The following is an 18,034-nucleotide window of genomic DNA, read 5'->3' as shown; positions in this document are numbered from 1 at the left end:
CAGGGCTTTGGCTCCGATAGTTTCGCTAAAGCCGGGGTTGGCAGCCCCAGCTGCCCTCAGCATTCTCCCAGACTGTTTTACAGATTAAAGGCAGTGGGAAGGGAGTTTCTAAGAACAGGCACAGCCAGGAGAATTCCAGCCTGACCCACAAGGCTCATGTTTGTCCTGGAATTAGGTCAAACTCACTCCTGTTGATTTCAATCAGTCTCATCTCTTTATGCCGAGGTGAAATTGTATCGATGAACTCTACAAGAGCCACCCAGTGAGTTTCACTGGGGCAGAGACTCCCTGATTCAGCACAAGACAATTACAATTTAATAACCACTGCAGGGAGGATTGAGAAACTGTGGCTGCCTTGCTCAGCGCTGTAACATCTGATGGTGCCTTTACCCACCCCAGAACAGGGGCATGATCCAGACTGATACCACTGCTCCACTTTGGCCTGTGATGCAGATCGGCTGAGCATTGCAGGATGAGGGAACTGAATGTTTAATTGAAAAACATGACTTTTGGAAAATGGGTGAAATACTGTTACTGGACTCTTGTCAGAGGTAATTTCAAGCTTTTGATGGATGCAGAGTGGGCAGACCTTCACCCGCCATTGCCCTTTACATAAATACAGCATCCTTGTCTATCTGCTGTTTCCTGCAGCAGGACAGGGGATGGCTGCTGCGGGACTGTGCGGTGGGACTTTGTATTCCTCTCTCCAGCGAAGGCTTCGACTTTTTGCAAAATCTACCAATTTTCACAGGCAAGTCTGTGAAAGCTGGGAGCTCCCTGGCGGGGCTGGAGCCGGGAGGAAGCGCCCTGAAGTCCGGCCCCGGCTTTCCCCGCCGCCCTTTTCTGGGCCGCCTTTCCCGGCCTTTTCCCGGTGCCGGGTGCCCGCGCTCCCGAGCCGTGCGGTGCCGCTCTCTGATTGGCTACAGCAAGCACGTTGCTGAATTATTCATGAGCGCGCTGGCTGAAAGGGAGGTGAGGCCGCGGTCCGGCCTTATTTGCATGCGAGGCCACGCCCATGCATGCTGTTTGGATAGCGTGGCCCCGCCTACTGGGCGGTCCCGCCCCCGGCCCCGCCCACCTCGACCCGCCCAGAGGTGCCCGCGGAGCGAGGCCGCCGCGCAGCTGAGGGGGAGCGGGCGCGGAGCGGAGCGCGGCCGGGGCGGCCCGGCCCTAGCCCCCGCAGGTGAGCGCCGCTCGCTGGGGCCGCGCGGGGAGGCGGGAGGGGCTCCCGGGAGGGGAGCCGGCGGGGCGTCCGGCCGGCACGGCCCCGGCAGAGCTCGCCGAGGCGGCCCCCCATGCCCGCCCGTGCTGGGCTGCGCGGCGGGGCCGGCAGGTGCTCGCCGGTGTCCCCGCCCTCGAGTGGGTTCCCTTCGCCGGTGCCCGGGCTCTCCGCGCTGCCTGCGCCGGCAGGGGCTGGCGTGTCGGGGCTGCCCACACGTGAAGCCCTGGCGCACCCGGGGACTCCGGCAGTGTCTCCCCTGGAACTTGCAGCCGCGGCGCTGAGGGCTGGTGGGGTTTTGTTTGCTGCTGTGTCCACTCCCGGGCTCGCTGCGCTGTGTCGGTCCCGGCCGGAGCGCGCAGCCCCGCGGGTACCGCGCGGCCGCTCCGCATCCCGGGATTCCCTGGGGTGGTGGCGGCAGTGGCCGCTCCGGGACTTCCTGCCGGGCCCTCCAGCGGGTCCGGGCCGGGGCCGCTCCCGGGGGCTGCGGGAACCGCTCCCGCCCGGTGCTGCGGTCGGAGATGCCCCTGCCCGCAGCCCGGTCCGCAAGTCTCCAGTGCTGCCGCTGGCTCCACGCAGCGGGTCTTGGAGAAGACAAGAGCAAGAACTGCAGTGACTCTGACTCCCTCGGAATATTCTGTTAGCATTTTCTCTCTTTTTTTTTTTTTTTCCTATGCCTGTATTAAATGCATCTTGTCACTATTGGTAGTTTTTCTTTCCCCTCCCCAAAGCTGAGAGAACTTGCTGAATGAAGGAGCACGTTACTTCCAGCAGGCAGCAAACAGGTGTAATAAACCGGTGAAGGAAGTTGTTCAGCCTTTGTCTCAGGTTGCCCTTCATTGTCCCGTGGGAACAGGCTCTTGCTGGTATCTCCCCTCCTGGAGCTGAGGCTTAACCTTGGTGTTGGAGAAAGCTTTGCCTGTTTGTGTTTAGTTTTGTTGATGGTGTAGTGCAGTTGACTCAGGCTCCCGGGTCTGTGTTTCTGCAGGCAATGGCACAAAGCCGTGTGTTGGTGTGGGGGTAGTGACAGGACAGGGGGACAGCTCCACTGACATGGTAGAAGTAAGAGTTGTCCATTGTCATGTCTTACTTGATGGGGAATGCTGCTCTTTGTAGTCATCTGAGAGCACTTCAGTCAACTGGAATATCTGGCTTTACCAAGTCCCAGCTGAAGCTGTGTGCCCAGAGCAGCTGCCTGGTGATCTGAGCTTTGAATCGGGAAGCTGGTGCTTCTGGCAAGTGGGATGCAAAGTGCTGGTACGTCCCAAGGCTCCTCCATGAGTCCTGGCACGTTCCTTGTAGGGATAGACTGGCCCGTGGAGGAGATGAGGATGATCCGTGCCAGTAGTGAGCAGTCCCTAATCCTGCTCAGTGCTGCTTGTAGCCTGCCAAGGGGCTCTTTATAGTTCGTGGTATTGGAGAGGGAGAAGAGTTCTCAAACGACTTCATAGGATGGTGCTGAGAAATGTCTTTTATTTGGTTTTGAACAAATTACATCTGCTATAACAGCTAACCGAAGAAAAGTACTGGAGGAGTTAAACCAGTTGAGAGCCCTTTATCTTCCAGTGGCCTTCTGGTATGGTAACATAATTGTTCCTGGGAATTGCTTATGGAAGAGGTGTGTCTTTTCTTGGCTGACACAGAAGCTTGAGAAATGTCAAAGAGCAAGGTAAATTTTAAACATATGTCTTGCAGTTAATACACGGCAGTAAGAGAATGTGATACTCTCAGTACCCTCATCTTTCTTTAAAATACCAAAGGAGGCACTGGTTTGGTTTCTGTGCAGAAATTGTGTGAAAACTCCAGTTCTTATATAAACATTTCTCATACCTGGATCTCTTTGTGTTGCTTTATGAAGCAAATGCTTTTGTGGTTTGTTGCATCGACCCACTGTTTGTAAAGTGCTGCTCCAAAGTTACAAGCCACTTTTCTGTTTGATTCACGCTCCTTAGCAAAGCCTACAAAAGGTTTTGCATCACGGGCAATAATGTTGTACAGTGTAAAGACTTTGTTCTGCTGTAGTATTTTGAAACTTTGTGTTGTCATGCCCCCATGACAAGGAGAACACAATAGGAGTCCTAATGACACACAAGGTTTGCACAATTCCCAAATTCATTGCAGGTGGGCGGTTCCTGGTAACTCCAAGTACAAGGCTGTTGGCAGTACACGAACTCGCCTGAGTTGTGTGATTAGTTCTCGATTCTTTTCAAAGAGTTCTCGGAGAATCGATGTCAGATACTTTGTTCAATATTGTTTGTGTTTTAGGAGGGCAGCCACCTGCACATAGTGTTGCCACAGTCTGTTCAGTTGTTCATTTCACTGTCTGTCTCTCCAGGTTCACTGAAATAAATCCTTTTTAGAGGATCTTTTGGTTTTCCTCTCTGACTACTGTATGCAAGGTGCACATGAACACTCTGCTGTTTATGAAACTGCAAGTGGTGGGGGGTAGCAGTGGCTCAGCAGTTGTGTAAGGGAGATCTCTGCGTGGTCTCATTAAAGTGAGAATAATGGTAGAGCATCTTCCTTCTCCTGGGAAAAGGAGGTGTTGTCTTACTCTTCTCTGTGTACTGCAACTGCTCCTTCCCTTGCTTTAGCTGCTCTGCTTGGCTTGTGCTTTCTTCTTGAGTATCTGCCTTGACAGTGTGTCACAGCCAAGCAGGGTGGTAGAGATGAACAGTTAAAGAATAGCTCAGGCTCGTTTCATTGATTTCAAGCTAAAATTGTTCTTAAACTTGTCCTTTCACGGTGAGTCATGGCACCTGTAATCGATAAATGTGATAAATCTGGTGTTTAAGTGATACTTTGCTCAGTTCTGTTGGTGTGAGATCACTGGTGCTAAGGAAGAGCTTTTTGCTGTGCAGCTGAGCCAGCCTCTGTTGTCTTGCTGCTGTGTTGGTAACAGCAACAAGGCAAAAACTCCTGGGTGAGGAGAGAACCTGGTTCAGACAAGGCCATGGGAGTGACTGTTTGTTACAGCAGCACCAACTGCCTGGAGTTCAAACAAAGCTGTCCGATAAGGCCTCTTTTATTTTAGCAGGGTTGATAAAGTGTTATCAGCTGCATAGGTAGATGTTCTCCCTTTAAGGACCTGTAAGCAGGAAGGAGTGCTGAGGAAGGAATGAGAAGGAAACCGAAATCAAGGCAGGATTTAAGAGTTCTTGAGATACTTGCTGGCATTTTGGAAAGAAAGCTCTTGGACTGTATCCCATTGAAAACCTGTTCAAGCTGAGTAAAGGTTGCCAAAGAGGCACACAGATGGTACCTTGCAACTCTGCTACGCGAGCAAAACAAACTCATTATGGGTATGTTTTTGTTGTGGGGTTCACTTGAGACTGCATCCACGCTTAAAACTGTCTACGTAATAAAAACTTCTGACCTGGGCTTCCTCTTCTTGCAAGACTGGATTAACTTGTGTGATTGGGACTTACAACATTTTGGCTGGAAATTCCACTCTCATGAGAGGACATAAGGAAAAATCGCAACCAATTTCTGCACAGGGTAGTTCCCTGCCAGCCTATGCCAAGCTGATGTAGAAAATGATGGAGAGTATCTCAGCAAGCTGTGCACGGGCACCAAGATGCATTGCTGTGTGCAGAAGCAAGGAAGCCAAAGGAAAACGTGGAACTCTGGACTGGTTACACTCAGCAGTGAGGAACAATTAATGCTGCTCCTGGGAAGGAGCTTTTGTCCTTCTGTTGAATGTGGGTTCACATGCCACTCTCACGGCATCTGAAATGAGTGGAGCTGAGCAAGGAGGATGGAGTGAAATCTGGTTGTGATGTTAAACTGCTCCTTAGCGTCTGATTGGAAACAGGATTGTCTTGCCACTGATGCTTTCATTGCCTTTCCATATGAATAGTGAGGAGATTTTGCTTTGTGTCTGGATCTAATCCAATGGGGTGAAAAGGGGACTTTACTGTATTTAGCTGAGCATTCAGGTAAGGAAGCAGCAGGAGTTTGATGTTCAGGGCACTCTGACCTCTGCTGTCAGGTGTCCATGTCCTGAGTACCAGCAAGACTTGGGTTGGCTCAGCCTTGGGCTATTGTTGCCTCTAAACAGCTGCTGGGAGTGCATCTTAAAAGAAGAGAATGTTGCACATAGTTTCTGGTAAAAGACTTGTCTTTGAAAGCCTAAAGAATTGTTTCCCTGGAAAATGAGAACATTAGATACATGCAGACCTGGCATAGCTTCAGAGGCTACTGGAGAATTCCTCTCTGGCTACTGGTAGCCACAACTGTTACCAGATGGTTGTAAATGCTGACTGGCAGACAACTGCAGAGCACATGGGGCTAGAGTTTTATGTAAGACTCCAAAGGTGTGTGGGAGAGAAACTAAACTGCTAAAATGTAAATGTGCATCTGGAAGATAAGATTATACAGATTGTGGAATCTATTTCTAGAATTGGAAGAGATACTTGCTTATTGTACTAAAACCAAAATTCTTCTCTTTGATAAGTGTCTTGTAAACTTGTGATGATAACTCTTGGACAACCTGTGCTGCAGTGGATGCTATTCCTTCTTTGCCTTTGTTCAAAACTGCTTGTTCTTTCATTCTCTCCCATACTGTGACACTCAAAGGTTCTTTGGTCAGAAAGAAACTCTGATATGAGTCTATGAGAGGTGACTTTTGTAGCTTGCCTTCTCTGATCCTCTCAGCCCTTCAGGGTGATGGTTCTTCAAGTGAGTTACTGCTCAGTTCAGAACTACTACACTTCTTAGCCTGTTGAACAAGTTATTGTGGGCTGGAGCGTGAATGTTGGAGCTCTTGCATAAGCAGGCTCAAACAGCATGCTTCAGGATGCCATTAATATTTTAGGATAAAACTTTCTAGCAAGTTTTAAAATGTAAAGTTGTGTCTCTCTCAAAACGAGCCCCCTGTTCTTTGCTCCTAACACTGTGTTTGTCTCTGCTGGCATAGCTGAGGTCTTTTGTTCTAAAGTGGGGAGGGTAATTAGTAGAGTTTCTCTGTGGTTTTGCCTCGTTTAACAGGTCCAGGATATTGATTGACAGTGGGAAAGGGTGCGTCTCCTTGGCACTTTCCTTTCCTTGTCTGGCTCAGGGCAAGTTGTGTGTTATACATGGGCATGATGTGCTGTCCTTTCATTGCACAGCACCTTGTCACTGCTCTGTAACTTTTGCTAACTTAAAGTGAATGTAGCTTTGTGAAAATATGTCCCTCTCTCAGGCATATCTAGTAAAAGAAGTCTTAAAATCTGACACTATTTTTGAAATTTCAGTTGAGGTGCTAAATCATTGTAGAAGGATTTACTTTCCAAATAAAGTACACTTTTATTCTTCCTCTCTTTTCTGAGGTCCTCATATGTTTCTGTGCACATTCTTCACCCCTGCATGTGCTGGTGGCCCACCAACACAGACAGCTGTAGCTGCCCTACTCAGAGCCAGTTTTTCTGTGGTAGTTGGTGCTGCCAGTTATTCTAGGTGACTGGAATGTCAGGTAGGTGACATATTCCAGTCATGTAGATCCTAGTAATATTTCAGAAGAAGTGACTTGGGTGATTGATCCTTGTGTGATCCTCTGGTCCTCTGAACCAGGGATGCATTGCAGGCCTTTGGTGAGCTCAGGGCAGTGCTGCACAGGTGGCTGGAGATGTTGGAGTGAGAGCAGGAAAGGTAAAAGGGCAGTAGTGCAACAAAGAGGTACAAGTTCAAGCTCAGGGAGTTTCTAAGGGAGTTCTCAAAATATGCCTGTGGAGCATCCTGTTTATCACACCATTTCCTTCTTTTGGACCTTCACAGCTGGTGCAAGGCCTTGCTAGGAACTCTTTGAAAAACAGCTCAAGCTCTTCAGGAGTGGCTGCTTTAGGTCATTATCCAAAGGCCATTGTTGCTGGCAGGAGCACAGAAGCAGCCACCCTGTTTCCAGCTGTGCTGTTCCTATCTCTACAGGTGTGAAAGCTTGTCCCCTCAGTCACTCACCTCCAGCCTCACTGTTTGAAGGGTTCAAACCCCTCTGTTCACATACCAGTTCCTTTGGTGCTCCTGATCCCTCTCTTTCTCATGCAGCGTTGGCCCCCTGCTCCCCACCTTGCTGTAGTGTGTATGAACCTCTTCTGACCATGTATGATATCCATTCTGACCCTTCATTGCACCTCAGAAGTTCTGGCCTCCACTGCACACGTGTGTCATGTACAGAGCAGCTGGCAAATTGCTCCCTGTCCAGCAAATTAAAATAAAATACTGAGTGCAGTGTCTGTAAACTGCAGCTTGTGAGAGTTGGCCAGGGCAGGCAGGAGCACTAACACCAGGGTAAGCTGTCAGCATGTGAATTCAAGCCTTTGCTCTTGGATTAGCAAGGTTTACTTGTCACTTAGTCCCTGTGCAGAGGGGAGATGTGACAGCCTCCTGAGCTGTAGAGAGCAGGAAGCTGGAGCCTGGTATTCCCCGTGTGGTTGCTGGCTGGCCAGTCAGGTCTGATTTGTCCCGCTTGGATCCTCCTCTGAGAGGCCAGGCACTAGGACACTGCTTTGTGCTTCAGCTGCACAGTGAATTGCAGGTGTGAAATTCCCTTCCCTACCCCCACCTCGAGCAGGGAGCTCGGCTTGATATTTTACAAAAGCAAGTTAATAATTAATGCAGCTCCCCTGCAGGCAGCACAGCGCCCTTTCTGCTGTGCCCGTGGAGAGACCTGAAAATGGGATTCTTTCTCTCTTTGGCTCAATAGCTGGAGGGTTACCTGGGGTGAAAACTGATGCTAGTCAATAATGCCTGAGCCTGGGAGTTGGCCTTTAGGTTGGGTTTGTCTGAATGTTTATGCAAATGCTGCAGTTTTGCCTTTTCTTTGGATAAGGTCAACTCAAGGGATTGCAAAATGGCCAAGTGCAAAATCCTTTTTAGAATCCTCTTGTTTTATCTGTACTAGTTTGCTTAATCAATGTGAAAATAGAATTGTGAAGTGCTGCAGCAGAGAGCCGTGCTAGACTGGTATCAGGTTTTAGTCACTCGATAGTGATGTTGTCTCAGTCTGCTCTGGCTGATTTGTTACCTGCTATACCAAAATAAATAACCTACTTCTGCCTGCTTTCTGCTCAGGCTGCTTTTGTTTATATGGGCTCTTCTTTTCTATTTTGTTAGGATTTTTGTTGCCAAGATACTACAGCGAGGAAGATGAGAAGGTTCTTAAGACCCGGACACGATCCAGTGCGAGAGAGGCTCAAGCGCGACCTTTTCCAGTTCAACAAGGTACGGGGCTTTCCTCAGGCTGCAGGGCAAATCTGTCCTGAGCCACTGCATCCTGCAAAAGGAGGGAAAAACCACTTGAGTGTGGGTGGAAAAGTTAAATATAGGAGAGGTGCTGGTTTGTTCTCTTTTTAGTTCTGCCTTTTTCTCCCACAATGTGCCTGAGTAGTTTCCTTTAAGGTCCTGGGCATGTTCTCAATTTTCTCTCCTTTTTTAAGAGGAAGGATATTGTGATGCTGTTGAGTGGCACTTGCTGAAAGAAGAGGTCTTCACAGCAACTTTTCTATCCTCTGAGTGGTCTGTCACTTGTCCTGCTATGTGCTGGGACTGTTTCTGTTATAGGTAGTCCTTGTTAGAAAAATAAACATTTTTCTAAAGATACACATGAGCCACAGCTTGTGGTGCAGCTGAAGCCAGAGTTCTTTGTCCCTGATTATCCTTTGGATTTACAAGTGTACCCCTGCTTTTAAATGTGCATTTAAAAGGCTGGGATATCACCTAGGCAGCACAATGGCCATTAATAATCAATTTACTATTATCTTAGTCTGAATCTGTTGCTAGATTTTTTTCCTTCCCTCTGTGAAGAAGAAAGTACAATGGCTGTGCTATCTGTCCAACACTTTTTCTTTTGAGCTCTGGCCAGGAGCATAATGCTTTTATCTTTGAAAATGCCTAGTATTAAATCATGGCTAGGCTAATGGCTACTTACACTTTCTTTGGGGAGCAGAAATATATTTGTAGGTTTTGTGTTTCCAAGGTTTAAATGGAATTTTGCTGAAAAGTGTAATGGATAAATGAAATCAGCCTAGGAAGTAACCTCCTTGATTCATTGTAATTGTACTGTAGATGGATACTTGAAGTGGAACTGTGGATATTTGAGATAAATGATTTAATGCAATTGGTACTAAGCACACTAATTCCGTGCATACCTCCCTGCCATTGGGGAGACAAGGGAACTCAAGAGTGCTTCGGGTCTGTTTTCTGCCTGCTACCATCAGGAAATCCTAGTGCAGATGCAGTAGAAAAATCAGTGAATGCAGACCAGGTTTGAGTTGTTTGCATCTGGCTAAATGCAATGTCAGCTTCAGAAAAGATGTCCCAGGGATGGGTCAGAGTTGCTTATAAGCATTTAAAATTGTATATTCCTTGGAAAAACTCTGTTATTTTAGGGATGGCTCTTCCTTGTATATGCCTTTCTCTTATGAGAATGTTTGGCTAAGCTTTACCTGCCAGAGACAAACTAATTTGGATAATGCAAAACAGGGTTGAAAGAGGTAGCTTTTGCAGCAGAGGGAAACTTCCAAATATATTAGAAGCTGACATCAGCATTTGTGACTCCATTTGATTCAGTCCTGAAGGTAAATATGACATCTTGTTTCTAGGGAGACAACTACTTTGGACACTTCCTAATGTTTACTCTCATTAACAGCTTGGTAATTAAAGGCCTTGTAAAATTCATTTGCACCTTTTAGCCACAGTAACTTGTTCTTTTCTAATAAGAATCAGAAGGGAATGAACATTATACCAGAATCTTTTACACTCTACTTTTTTCTTGCATAAAAGTGAGGGGATTTTTTTCCCAAGTCTTGTGTCTCCCATTCCAGTATTTCTAGAGATAATGGGTCATTTGAAAGCTTCTACCCTTTGATCCAGTAAACATCTACTCACAGCCAGGTAGACTGAGAAAATCTGGGAAAGTCAGACCTTAATTCTGAGCTGTTGAAGGTTATGGCTTCAAGGAGCCAAGAATCATAGTTCTTTGTGTGCCAAGGCTGTCCTGGTCTAATGTGCTATTAGAGCAAGCACATTAGTGCTGGTAAGCAGGTTTTTAAACACTTGTTATTTGAGGTCTTTGAAAGACTTCTGGTTAAGAACCTGCTTGGGAAATATTTTGTGGGCCTTTAAAGTTGCTGATCAGAGAAATTGCACAGTGGATTTGCACCTCTTCAGTGTGTGATGCAGGCCATGACTAAAGGCAAAGGTCTGCACCTTAAAGTGCTGGGGATTCCTGCCCTCATTTTACACTGAAGTTGAACATAAATGCATAAATGCATGGTGCCTCACAGATTTAGTGTTAGTGTAGTGGAATGTATTTGACCACCCTGACCTAGAATGGACTTCAATTTAGAAAGTCTGTTTAATTGGTGGTGGATTTTTGTTTGTTTGTTTACTCTGTCAGGTATAAATAGGTTGTGATCTTCTTACTGCTTCTCTCTTGCATTTCTGTTTTGCATAAGGGGTGGTCCAGATGGTTTTAAAGGATTGATTGATGACTGGACTAGCACTTCAAACTGTCTTCAAAGTTGTGTTTGTTTCAAAAAACACCTTCCTAAATTCTGCTAGTCACTTAGCTTTGCATATCTGTTTCTCTGTATGAGTAAGAACTTCCCATACTTGTGTGTACCTGTTGCAAGAATCTGTTTTTAGCTCAATGGATAGAACGAAGGATAAGGTATGTGGACTTGGCAGTCTACTTCTTTGAGTTTATCCTGCTTTTGGAAGTAGTATTTGGATGCCTTTGGCTCAATCCAAGCCCTGCAGAAGAAACATGTTCAGGCTGGCATTGTCAGACTAGATGATGGGTAACACACAGGTGAACCAGCCTGTCTTACAGCTGAATGTTACCCAACTGGGAGCATTGCATTTAATTTATGGCTTCATGGTTTTTCCCCTGTTTTCAGCCTTCCTGCCCCTTTGCTGATGGGTGTGATGGAGACCTTACCTGAAATCTGAATTAGTGTCTAAGCAAAGTGGAGTTAGCACATGCAGGCTTCATTGTTTCTTCAAAAGCTGAATTAACAAAGGGACAGGGCTTGTATTGCCTGTGGTTGGGTTTGTCTCTGCTCTGTCATAAAACAATCTGAGAGGAGGAGCAGAGACAAGTGAAAGGAGGAAGACAGAGCTGAATTTCATCGGCACAGCTTTAGTGTGGGCTGGGAACAACTGTTCAGTTTGGCCACATTTTTCCTGCAGTAAATACGACTGACACGAAGCATTTCTGTCAGTGCTGCTGACACCAGGCTTGCTTGAGTCTGACAAATCTGTAGAGGACAAGAAAAAGCTCCTACCTTTCCCCATAGAAACAAAGGCCCTTTTGAGAAGGAGGGCACATTGTGGGCACTCCGGTTTCTTATTTCAGCTCTGCTGAAAGGCTCCATTGTAACCTCTGCTGCCTCCTGCCCCCCTCTCTCCCCCTTGCTGCGTTTACCTGCTGGGCAGGTGAAAGGATTGGCTGATGAAAGCTGTCGAGGGGAGGGAGGGCAGCCCAAAGCTGCCTTGATGTGATTTAACAACTGGGTGCAAATAAGTACAAGGAAGAGATCTGGGTAATCAGGACAGTGAATGTGAATGCCTGACTCTGGTGGTGTCAAATGCAGCCCAAAAGCCACCCTGAAGCCTTTACTGCCCAGCTGTGGAAACAAATGACATAAGGGAGAGTTATCTTTGTTGCATCTTATGGGCATCTTGGTTGAAGATTCAGAGCTACCAGAAACCTTTAGTACATTTACTGCTCTCCATGAGCAGTTGTGTAGCACACTGTGGCTGTTACTGATATTTGTCTTTTGGAAATTTGTCTGTGGAATGGGAGGTGCTTAAAATTTTTGGTTGAATGAAAACCTGGAGGAGAAAAAATCACCCTCCTGTTATTATTACTGAATCATACACACTTGGTTGTGCAGTTCATAGGTCTCCTACTTGAAAATTAAAGCTTTTATTGACTTGTCTAATGTGTTTACAAATTAACACATCAAACCCAGGATCTAATTAGGCCAGTATTAAGGCTGGTGTTGACAGCTTCCTAACAGGCAGTGCAGTATTGTATAAGTCATGGTTTTCTGAGAGTTGTGGCTAAAGCTTTATCTTTTGGGCTGGATGAAATCTTAGAATAATCACAGTTTCTAATTGATGTGTCACTGAAAATTGCACCTGGTTGTGCTGATATCATGACAGTGCAGTGACTGTGAACAAGTTGAAACTAAAACTATCTGGAGGAGTTACACTGGTGTCTCCCTAACAAGTTCCTCACTTTGTTTTGGGTGAGAGTGGAGTGGTGTTTATTGCCTGTGCTACACCTGATTCATTTAAATGTCTGATTTATTGTTAAGATAACGTTACCTTGGATCTTCTTCCCAGAATTTTGCACCATAGCTTTATACTCCCACAACTTTGACAATTAGGAAGCTTTTCTTTTTTGCCTCAGTAGCTATCACAGTGCAGAGAAATTCCTCTTTGCCTGTGCTGGGTTAGGAAACTGCCCTGTTTCAATTCTGAGTCCATTGAAAAATTCCTAATTTCATAAAGCCTTCTCTAGGAAGTTTTATATATGTAGCTATGGCAAAGGTTGGTTAGCAGTAGCATCAAGGGTGACAGTAAAAAGATTGACTTCTCAAGATTTGTTTTTAATAATGCAAACCTAACACTTAAATCATCTTCTTAGAATATAAAGATCTAAGGCTGGACATTAAGTTATCAAAAAAGGAAGTAAACTCAGTGGTCTTGGAGGTTGTAGTACTAATCTTGGCTTACTACCTATGAAAGGTAAAAAAATTACTATCACTCTTTTGCCCAGCCTAATGAGTTGGCAAGCAGAAAATTGGGAAATGCTCCAATATTTTCAGTTTCATCTTCTAAAGAGGCTCATCTTCCCTTAAGAGAACCTCAGGCTGGGATACCCAGTATTTTAGAGGAGGGAGGTCTTTTCTTGCAGCTTAGGAATTGTGATCAAACGGGTAAAGCCAAAGTGAACTGGCAGACTCTGGAGTCAGCTGGATCCTCCTATGCTGTGTCTTTGAGCAGGACATTAAAGTGCTCTGCAGCAGCTGGGGCACCTCGGGCTATGGCCTGACCACGGAAATGAAACCAGCTCCATTTGATTCTCGTGCAGGGGATTAAGTTGGGAAATCACTGTGCAGGAAATAAAGTCCAGGTGTTACTTTTAGGCTGAATAAAGCATAAAACTTAAGTGATGTGGTAGCTTTGCTTCAGACATGATGGAAATGAGGATGGGAGTGAGGTGTAAGTGCTGCAGATGGAGCGTTCTCAGTTTTTTTTCTTTGTCCTTTTTTTTTTTTTTCAGCAGTGAGTGTAATGAGTTCCTATTCTGTAGCTGGCCAGCTTGCCTTAGAAGAAGGTATTTTCCAGAAGTTGGGCCTTTAAGGATCAATGTTTTCCAGGAAGCATCCCTCTTAATCTTCCCTATTAATCTGTGGGCACACCAGTTCTCTTTACCTGTGTGTTGGTGCATACTGATTTTGCCTAAACCAGGATAAGAGCTGTGCATTAGCACTTCTGAAAACCTCAGTGAGCTGTTTTCTAAGCAGCTTGGTGGCATCCTGTAAATATGGCAGGATATTATTCCCTGGTGTGTAAATGCATCAGTGTGGTGTGTACAGATGCTCCAAATCTCCCTCCTGGAGCAGTTGTAAGTTGTACTTCAGGGAAGCCACCAAGGCCAAGCCACACTGCTCCCCATGACAGTGACATTTTTAGTCCCAAATGGCTTTGAATTACTCTGAGGTGGCCTAGCAGGCATTAAATTCCAGTGTTCCCGTGTTCCTTCTGGAAAATGGATATGGATTACATTATTTTTCCTGGATGCTCATAGGAAACCTGTTTAGTTTCCTTGATGAGCACTGATGTTCACTCATAGCTCTGCATTGCTTTGCACTATTTCTTCATGTCAGTCACCAAAAAGAGGTCAGGAAGGCTGACCTCTGTGGAATTTGGCAGATAAAGCTGGTCTTACAGTGCACAGTATTTGTGTCAGACTTTGAAATTGTGCTGAGCAGTTGGTTTACAGAAGTGCAGCTGATGTGGAGTGATGGAGTGTGCTGTATTGACTGACTAAGCTGTGCTTATGCAGAGTTATTTATAATCTTAACATCAAGAGCTGCTCAGGCTACTGTTTTAAGAATATTTCTCTTTCATTTCTGTTACACTTCTGGATATCCTGGCTGTGGAGCCAGGGATTCTTGGCACACATTCATCATTAGGCTGTTGTTCAGCAAATCAAAAAGGTTCTAACACCTTTCAGCAGAAGAAGCTGCCATTAAGTGCTGTTTTTCAGACTGCCATGCGATGTTGAATTTCTGCCCAACAATGCCCATGAAACAAGCTGCTGATTATAATTTTTCCTTCTCTCCCTCAGACTGTGGAACATGGATTTCCCCACCAGCCCAGTGCTCTGGGCTACAGCCCATTTCTCCGTCTCATGGCCATTGGGACACGATCAGGAGCCATCAAATTGTATCCTTTGAACACCTTGGGTGAGAGTTCTCTAACCTCAACAGAATTAGTGCAGCTTTGAAGACACTTCAAAAGTTAGATTAAGTATGAATTTGCAAGCAAGGGTTGTTGGAACACTGAAACAGTTTGCCAGGGTTTGGAGTGATTTTGGTCTGATCAGCGTGGGGTTATCTTTCCAAGAGCTGAGCTACAGCTCCAACAGGGGCTGAGCTGATGCAGATATTAAACAAGACTCTGCTCTTGCTATGCAGAAGGTCAGACTAGATCTGGCCTAAGTTTAGCAATCCTTCACATTGTAAATTCCAGGGTTGTTTAAATATTTGGGGCAGGGTTCCTTTTTCTTTTTTTTTTTTTTCTTAAAGCAATTCTATTTCAAAGGTTAAAGCTGGAGTCAGAAATGCTTTCTACTTCCTGAGTTTTTGACCATCCAGGAATTAAAGACCTAAACATTGAAGATGGTAATTTATTTTTTGTAGCTAATGACGTCCAGTCTGATTTTTTGTGTGAGATAATTCTCATGGCAGAGACCAGTTAGATGAGCTGTAAAACAGGCATGTCACCCAGCCCAGAAAGGAAAAGTTGGTGCTGTCTCTGCCAGCTTAATCATTCATTGCTGGTGTTGTTTGTGCTCAGGGGCTGGACTCCACATGCAGGCAGTTGCCATCTGTCTCCTGGTTACAAATTAGTTAAGCAGGATTGTAGTGTCTGGGAAACCACTGAACATCCCTGAGAAAAAACAGGGTCCAGGCACCTCTTCTGCATATACTGAAGGAAGAAGTGAACTTCCCTGTTCTCCACAGTGAGCACAGCCTGCAAATTTTACAAGCATGTAAAATGAAAAGTAGATTTGCATTGATTCTTTGCAGGCCAGCTCACCAACAGTAAAACATGGTTTCAAACTAATCTCTTTTTGTCTTGCTTGCTAGCAAGCTTCTTATCAATTAATTGTAGCTGTGGGTCACCTTAAATACTGTAGATCCTCAACAAACTCATCAGATATGGTGCTCCTGGGGTGGAGTTCATGGGTTTACATGAAGAAAACAACACTGTAATGCAGATTCACTTTATACCTGATCAGGTAAGTGTGTTTTCAGTACCTCTGTGACTTATGTAGATCTCTCCTAAACAGGTGTTGATTTTATTCCAGGGATCTGGGCTCCTATTACCAAGTATATTCAAATGCTGCTTGGTTTGGAATGTTTATCCCAGTGTATTTTGTGCTCTCAGCAATGCTTGTTGCTGTGGAGATGCTCAGTAAAACTAGAAGAGAAGCTTTAAACTAAAGAGTAGCTTTATTGTTCATAACTGTTACTCATTTATCTCCAGTAACATCCTGGGAATGGTAATAAGGCCAGGATAGTTCAGGCAATCTGCTGCAGAAGCAAGAACTTCCTTTTCCTTTTGCAGCCCTTATTTTTTCAGTAGGACTGAGTAGTCTTTCCTCTGCACAACAGACAGAACAGGAGCTGCTGCTGAGCTGATTTAATTATTTTCAGGAGCTCAAAACAGCACTGCTAACCTCATTTGCTGCTAAGTTTGTTGCCTTTGTGTTTGGGGGTATTGACTCTTGCTCCTGGGGATTGCTGAACAGTTATTGCCACGCTCTAAAAATAGGAAAGCAGAATTTTCCAAATGTCTGGTGGCTGTCTAACCACTTTCCCTTGACTGTCCAGACTGCTGTCTTAGTTGCAGACTTTGTTCCCTGATGCCCCCAGTGTAGCACAAGTGGCCTCTTTATGAGAGGGATTTAATTCTTGAGGCGGTTTTGGGTGTCTGTTTGCTTAACTAATGGTATAAACTGAAACTCCCATGGGGAGTGTTGCACCAGGTGTGGCTGCAGCAGGTAAAATGCTTCAATTTGAACATCCAGCCAGCAGGGCTGGGCTCATAAAAGGATTCTGACACAACCCTCAGAATGAGGTTGGACATGAAGAATGTGAGGACTGTGGTGTAGCAGAGTATATCAGCCCCACCCAAAGCTGGGGTGTGTTCAGCAAACCTGTGCTGAGCCAGGAGGAGGTGAGATACAGCCTGCAGCTGCATGGCTGGGCTTTACAGCACAGGCTGATTTTCTTCAGGAGCCTAAATCCTTGTCATCCCCCTCAGTGATAACCTGTGCCTTTATAACAGGGTTTTTAGCCTCTAGGCTAGTTCTTATCTTCCTCCACCCCCCAAATCCCATTGCTGCAGTGCTTGTCCACTGCCATAAAAAACTGAAGCAGCTCCCCAGTCCTGTTTTAGCAGGGAATTATGAACAGCAGCAAATCTACTGCTAAATTTACTGTGTTATATTTAATACTGGCATTCTGAAAAAAGCAAGTTGTGTGATTTTGCAGTGCCAGCTGGTGACACTGCTGGATGATAACAGCTTGCACCTCTGGAGCCTGAAGCAGCACGGAGGAACATCTGAGCTGCGGGAGGAGCATCGCTTCACCCTCAAAGGGCCACCTGGGTAAGGCACAGCAGGGGCTTGCAGCTGGTCTGGGGAGAGGCAAGCCAGAAAATTCTGCTGTTGTTTAAGCTAGAGCCTGTCCAGTTCTTACAGGCTGCCACTCCTCTGAATCCATTGAAAGGGCATCCATGGAAACCAGCCAAGAGCTGGCTGGGGCATGGGAGACCAGCTTTTAAATGTGCTCAACCAATGCAAAGGGTGACATATTTTAAAATATTGTGCATTCACTGCTGTGAGTACAGGAGCTGTTAAGGTTAGGTAAATCTAACCATGCCTTAAGTCAGGCTTTGAAATGCTGTTGTGGTTTTAGTTTGACTTGATCTTGCCAGATTTAAGTGAGCTATTTTTAGGAACACTTAGAGAGGGTTCTGTAAAAAAGATGTCTGGTTCTTTCCCCGTGCACTTGTCAAAATTTCTTACATAATTTGTCTTAAAGCTGATGTTTTCTTTAAAAAAAAATATCATGCCTCCAAAACAAGTGACACTGATAAATGTCCCTGTTATGTTGTTAACTCACCAAATTCAGTAACAAGAGTCTCTTTGCATCCCCAGCTCTCCACCAAGTGCCACCCAGGTAACAGCTGTGCTTCCCCATTCCTCACGGGAAGTGCTGTACCTGGGCACAGAGAGTGGCAACATCTTCGTGGTGGAGCTGCCCTCGTTCCGAGTGCTGGAGGACAGGACCATCACCCCCGAGGCCGTGCTGCAGCGGTGAGTGAGTGAGTGAGCAAACAAGATGTGGAATCCCATTACCAGACACATCCTTTGTTAAAATGTCACCCCAGATTATGTACTGGGGCCTCACTGTTGTGTTAAGCATTGTCCATAGGTGTCTGACTCTCATGAAAGTAACTTTTGGTCCTGGTGTGTGTTAAGTAACAATATCTGTCCTGGTCCAGACTGGTGTTGTCACTGTGGAG

The 18,034-nt window shown here is 45.8% G+C and overlaps 2 protein-coding genes across 2 annotated transcripts in view; one reads left to right on the top strand and one right to left on the bottom strand.

Moving 5' to 3' along the window:
- Positions 1–819, bottom strand: part of GRB2 (growth factor receptor bound protein 2) — a 200,535-nt gene extending 199,716 nt beyond the window's left edge. Inside the window, exon 1 of the mRNA XM_077188103.1 lies at positions 814–819. The gene's annotated coding sequence lies outside the window, so the exon portion shown is untranslated. The remainder of the gene's footprint in view (positions 1–813) is intronic.
- A 239-nt stretch (positions 820–1,058) lies between these two features.
- Positions 1,059–18,034, top strand: part of LLGL2 (LLGL scribble cell polarity complex component 2) — a 33,399-nt gene continuing 16,423 nt past the window's right edge. The window contains exons 1-6 of the mRNA XM_054645299.2: positions 1,059–1,183; positions 8,312–8,419; positions 14,565–14,662; positions 15,659–15,740; positions 16,999–17,114; positions 17,667–17,825. Of these exons, the coding sequence (XP_054501274.2) occupies positions 8,345–8,419; positions 14,565–14,662; positions 15,659–15,740; positions 16,999–17,114; positions 17,667–17,825 (530 nt within the window). The 5' untranslated portion in view covers positions 1,059–1,183; positions 8,312–8,344. The remainder of the gene's footprint in view (positions 1,184–8,311; positions 8,420–14,564; positions 14,663–15,658; positions 15,741–16,998; positions 17,115–17,666; positions 17,826–18,034) is intronic.

The sequence above is a fragment of the Agelaius phoeniceus genome, chromosome 19 (genome assembly GCF_051311805.1).
Source record: "Agelaius phoeniceus isolate bAgePho1 chromosome 19, bAgePho1.hap1, whole genome shotgun sequence".
NCBI lineage: Eukaryota > Metazoa > Chordata > Aves > Passeriformes > Icteridae > Agelaius > Agelaius phoeniceus.
This window is presented reverse-complemented; position numbering and strand designations above follow the sequence as displayed.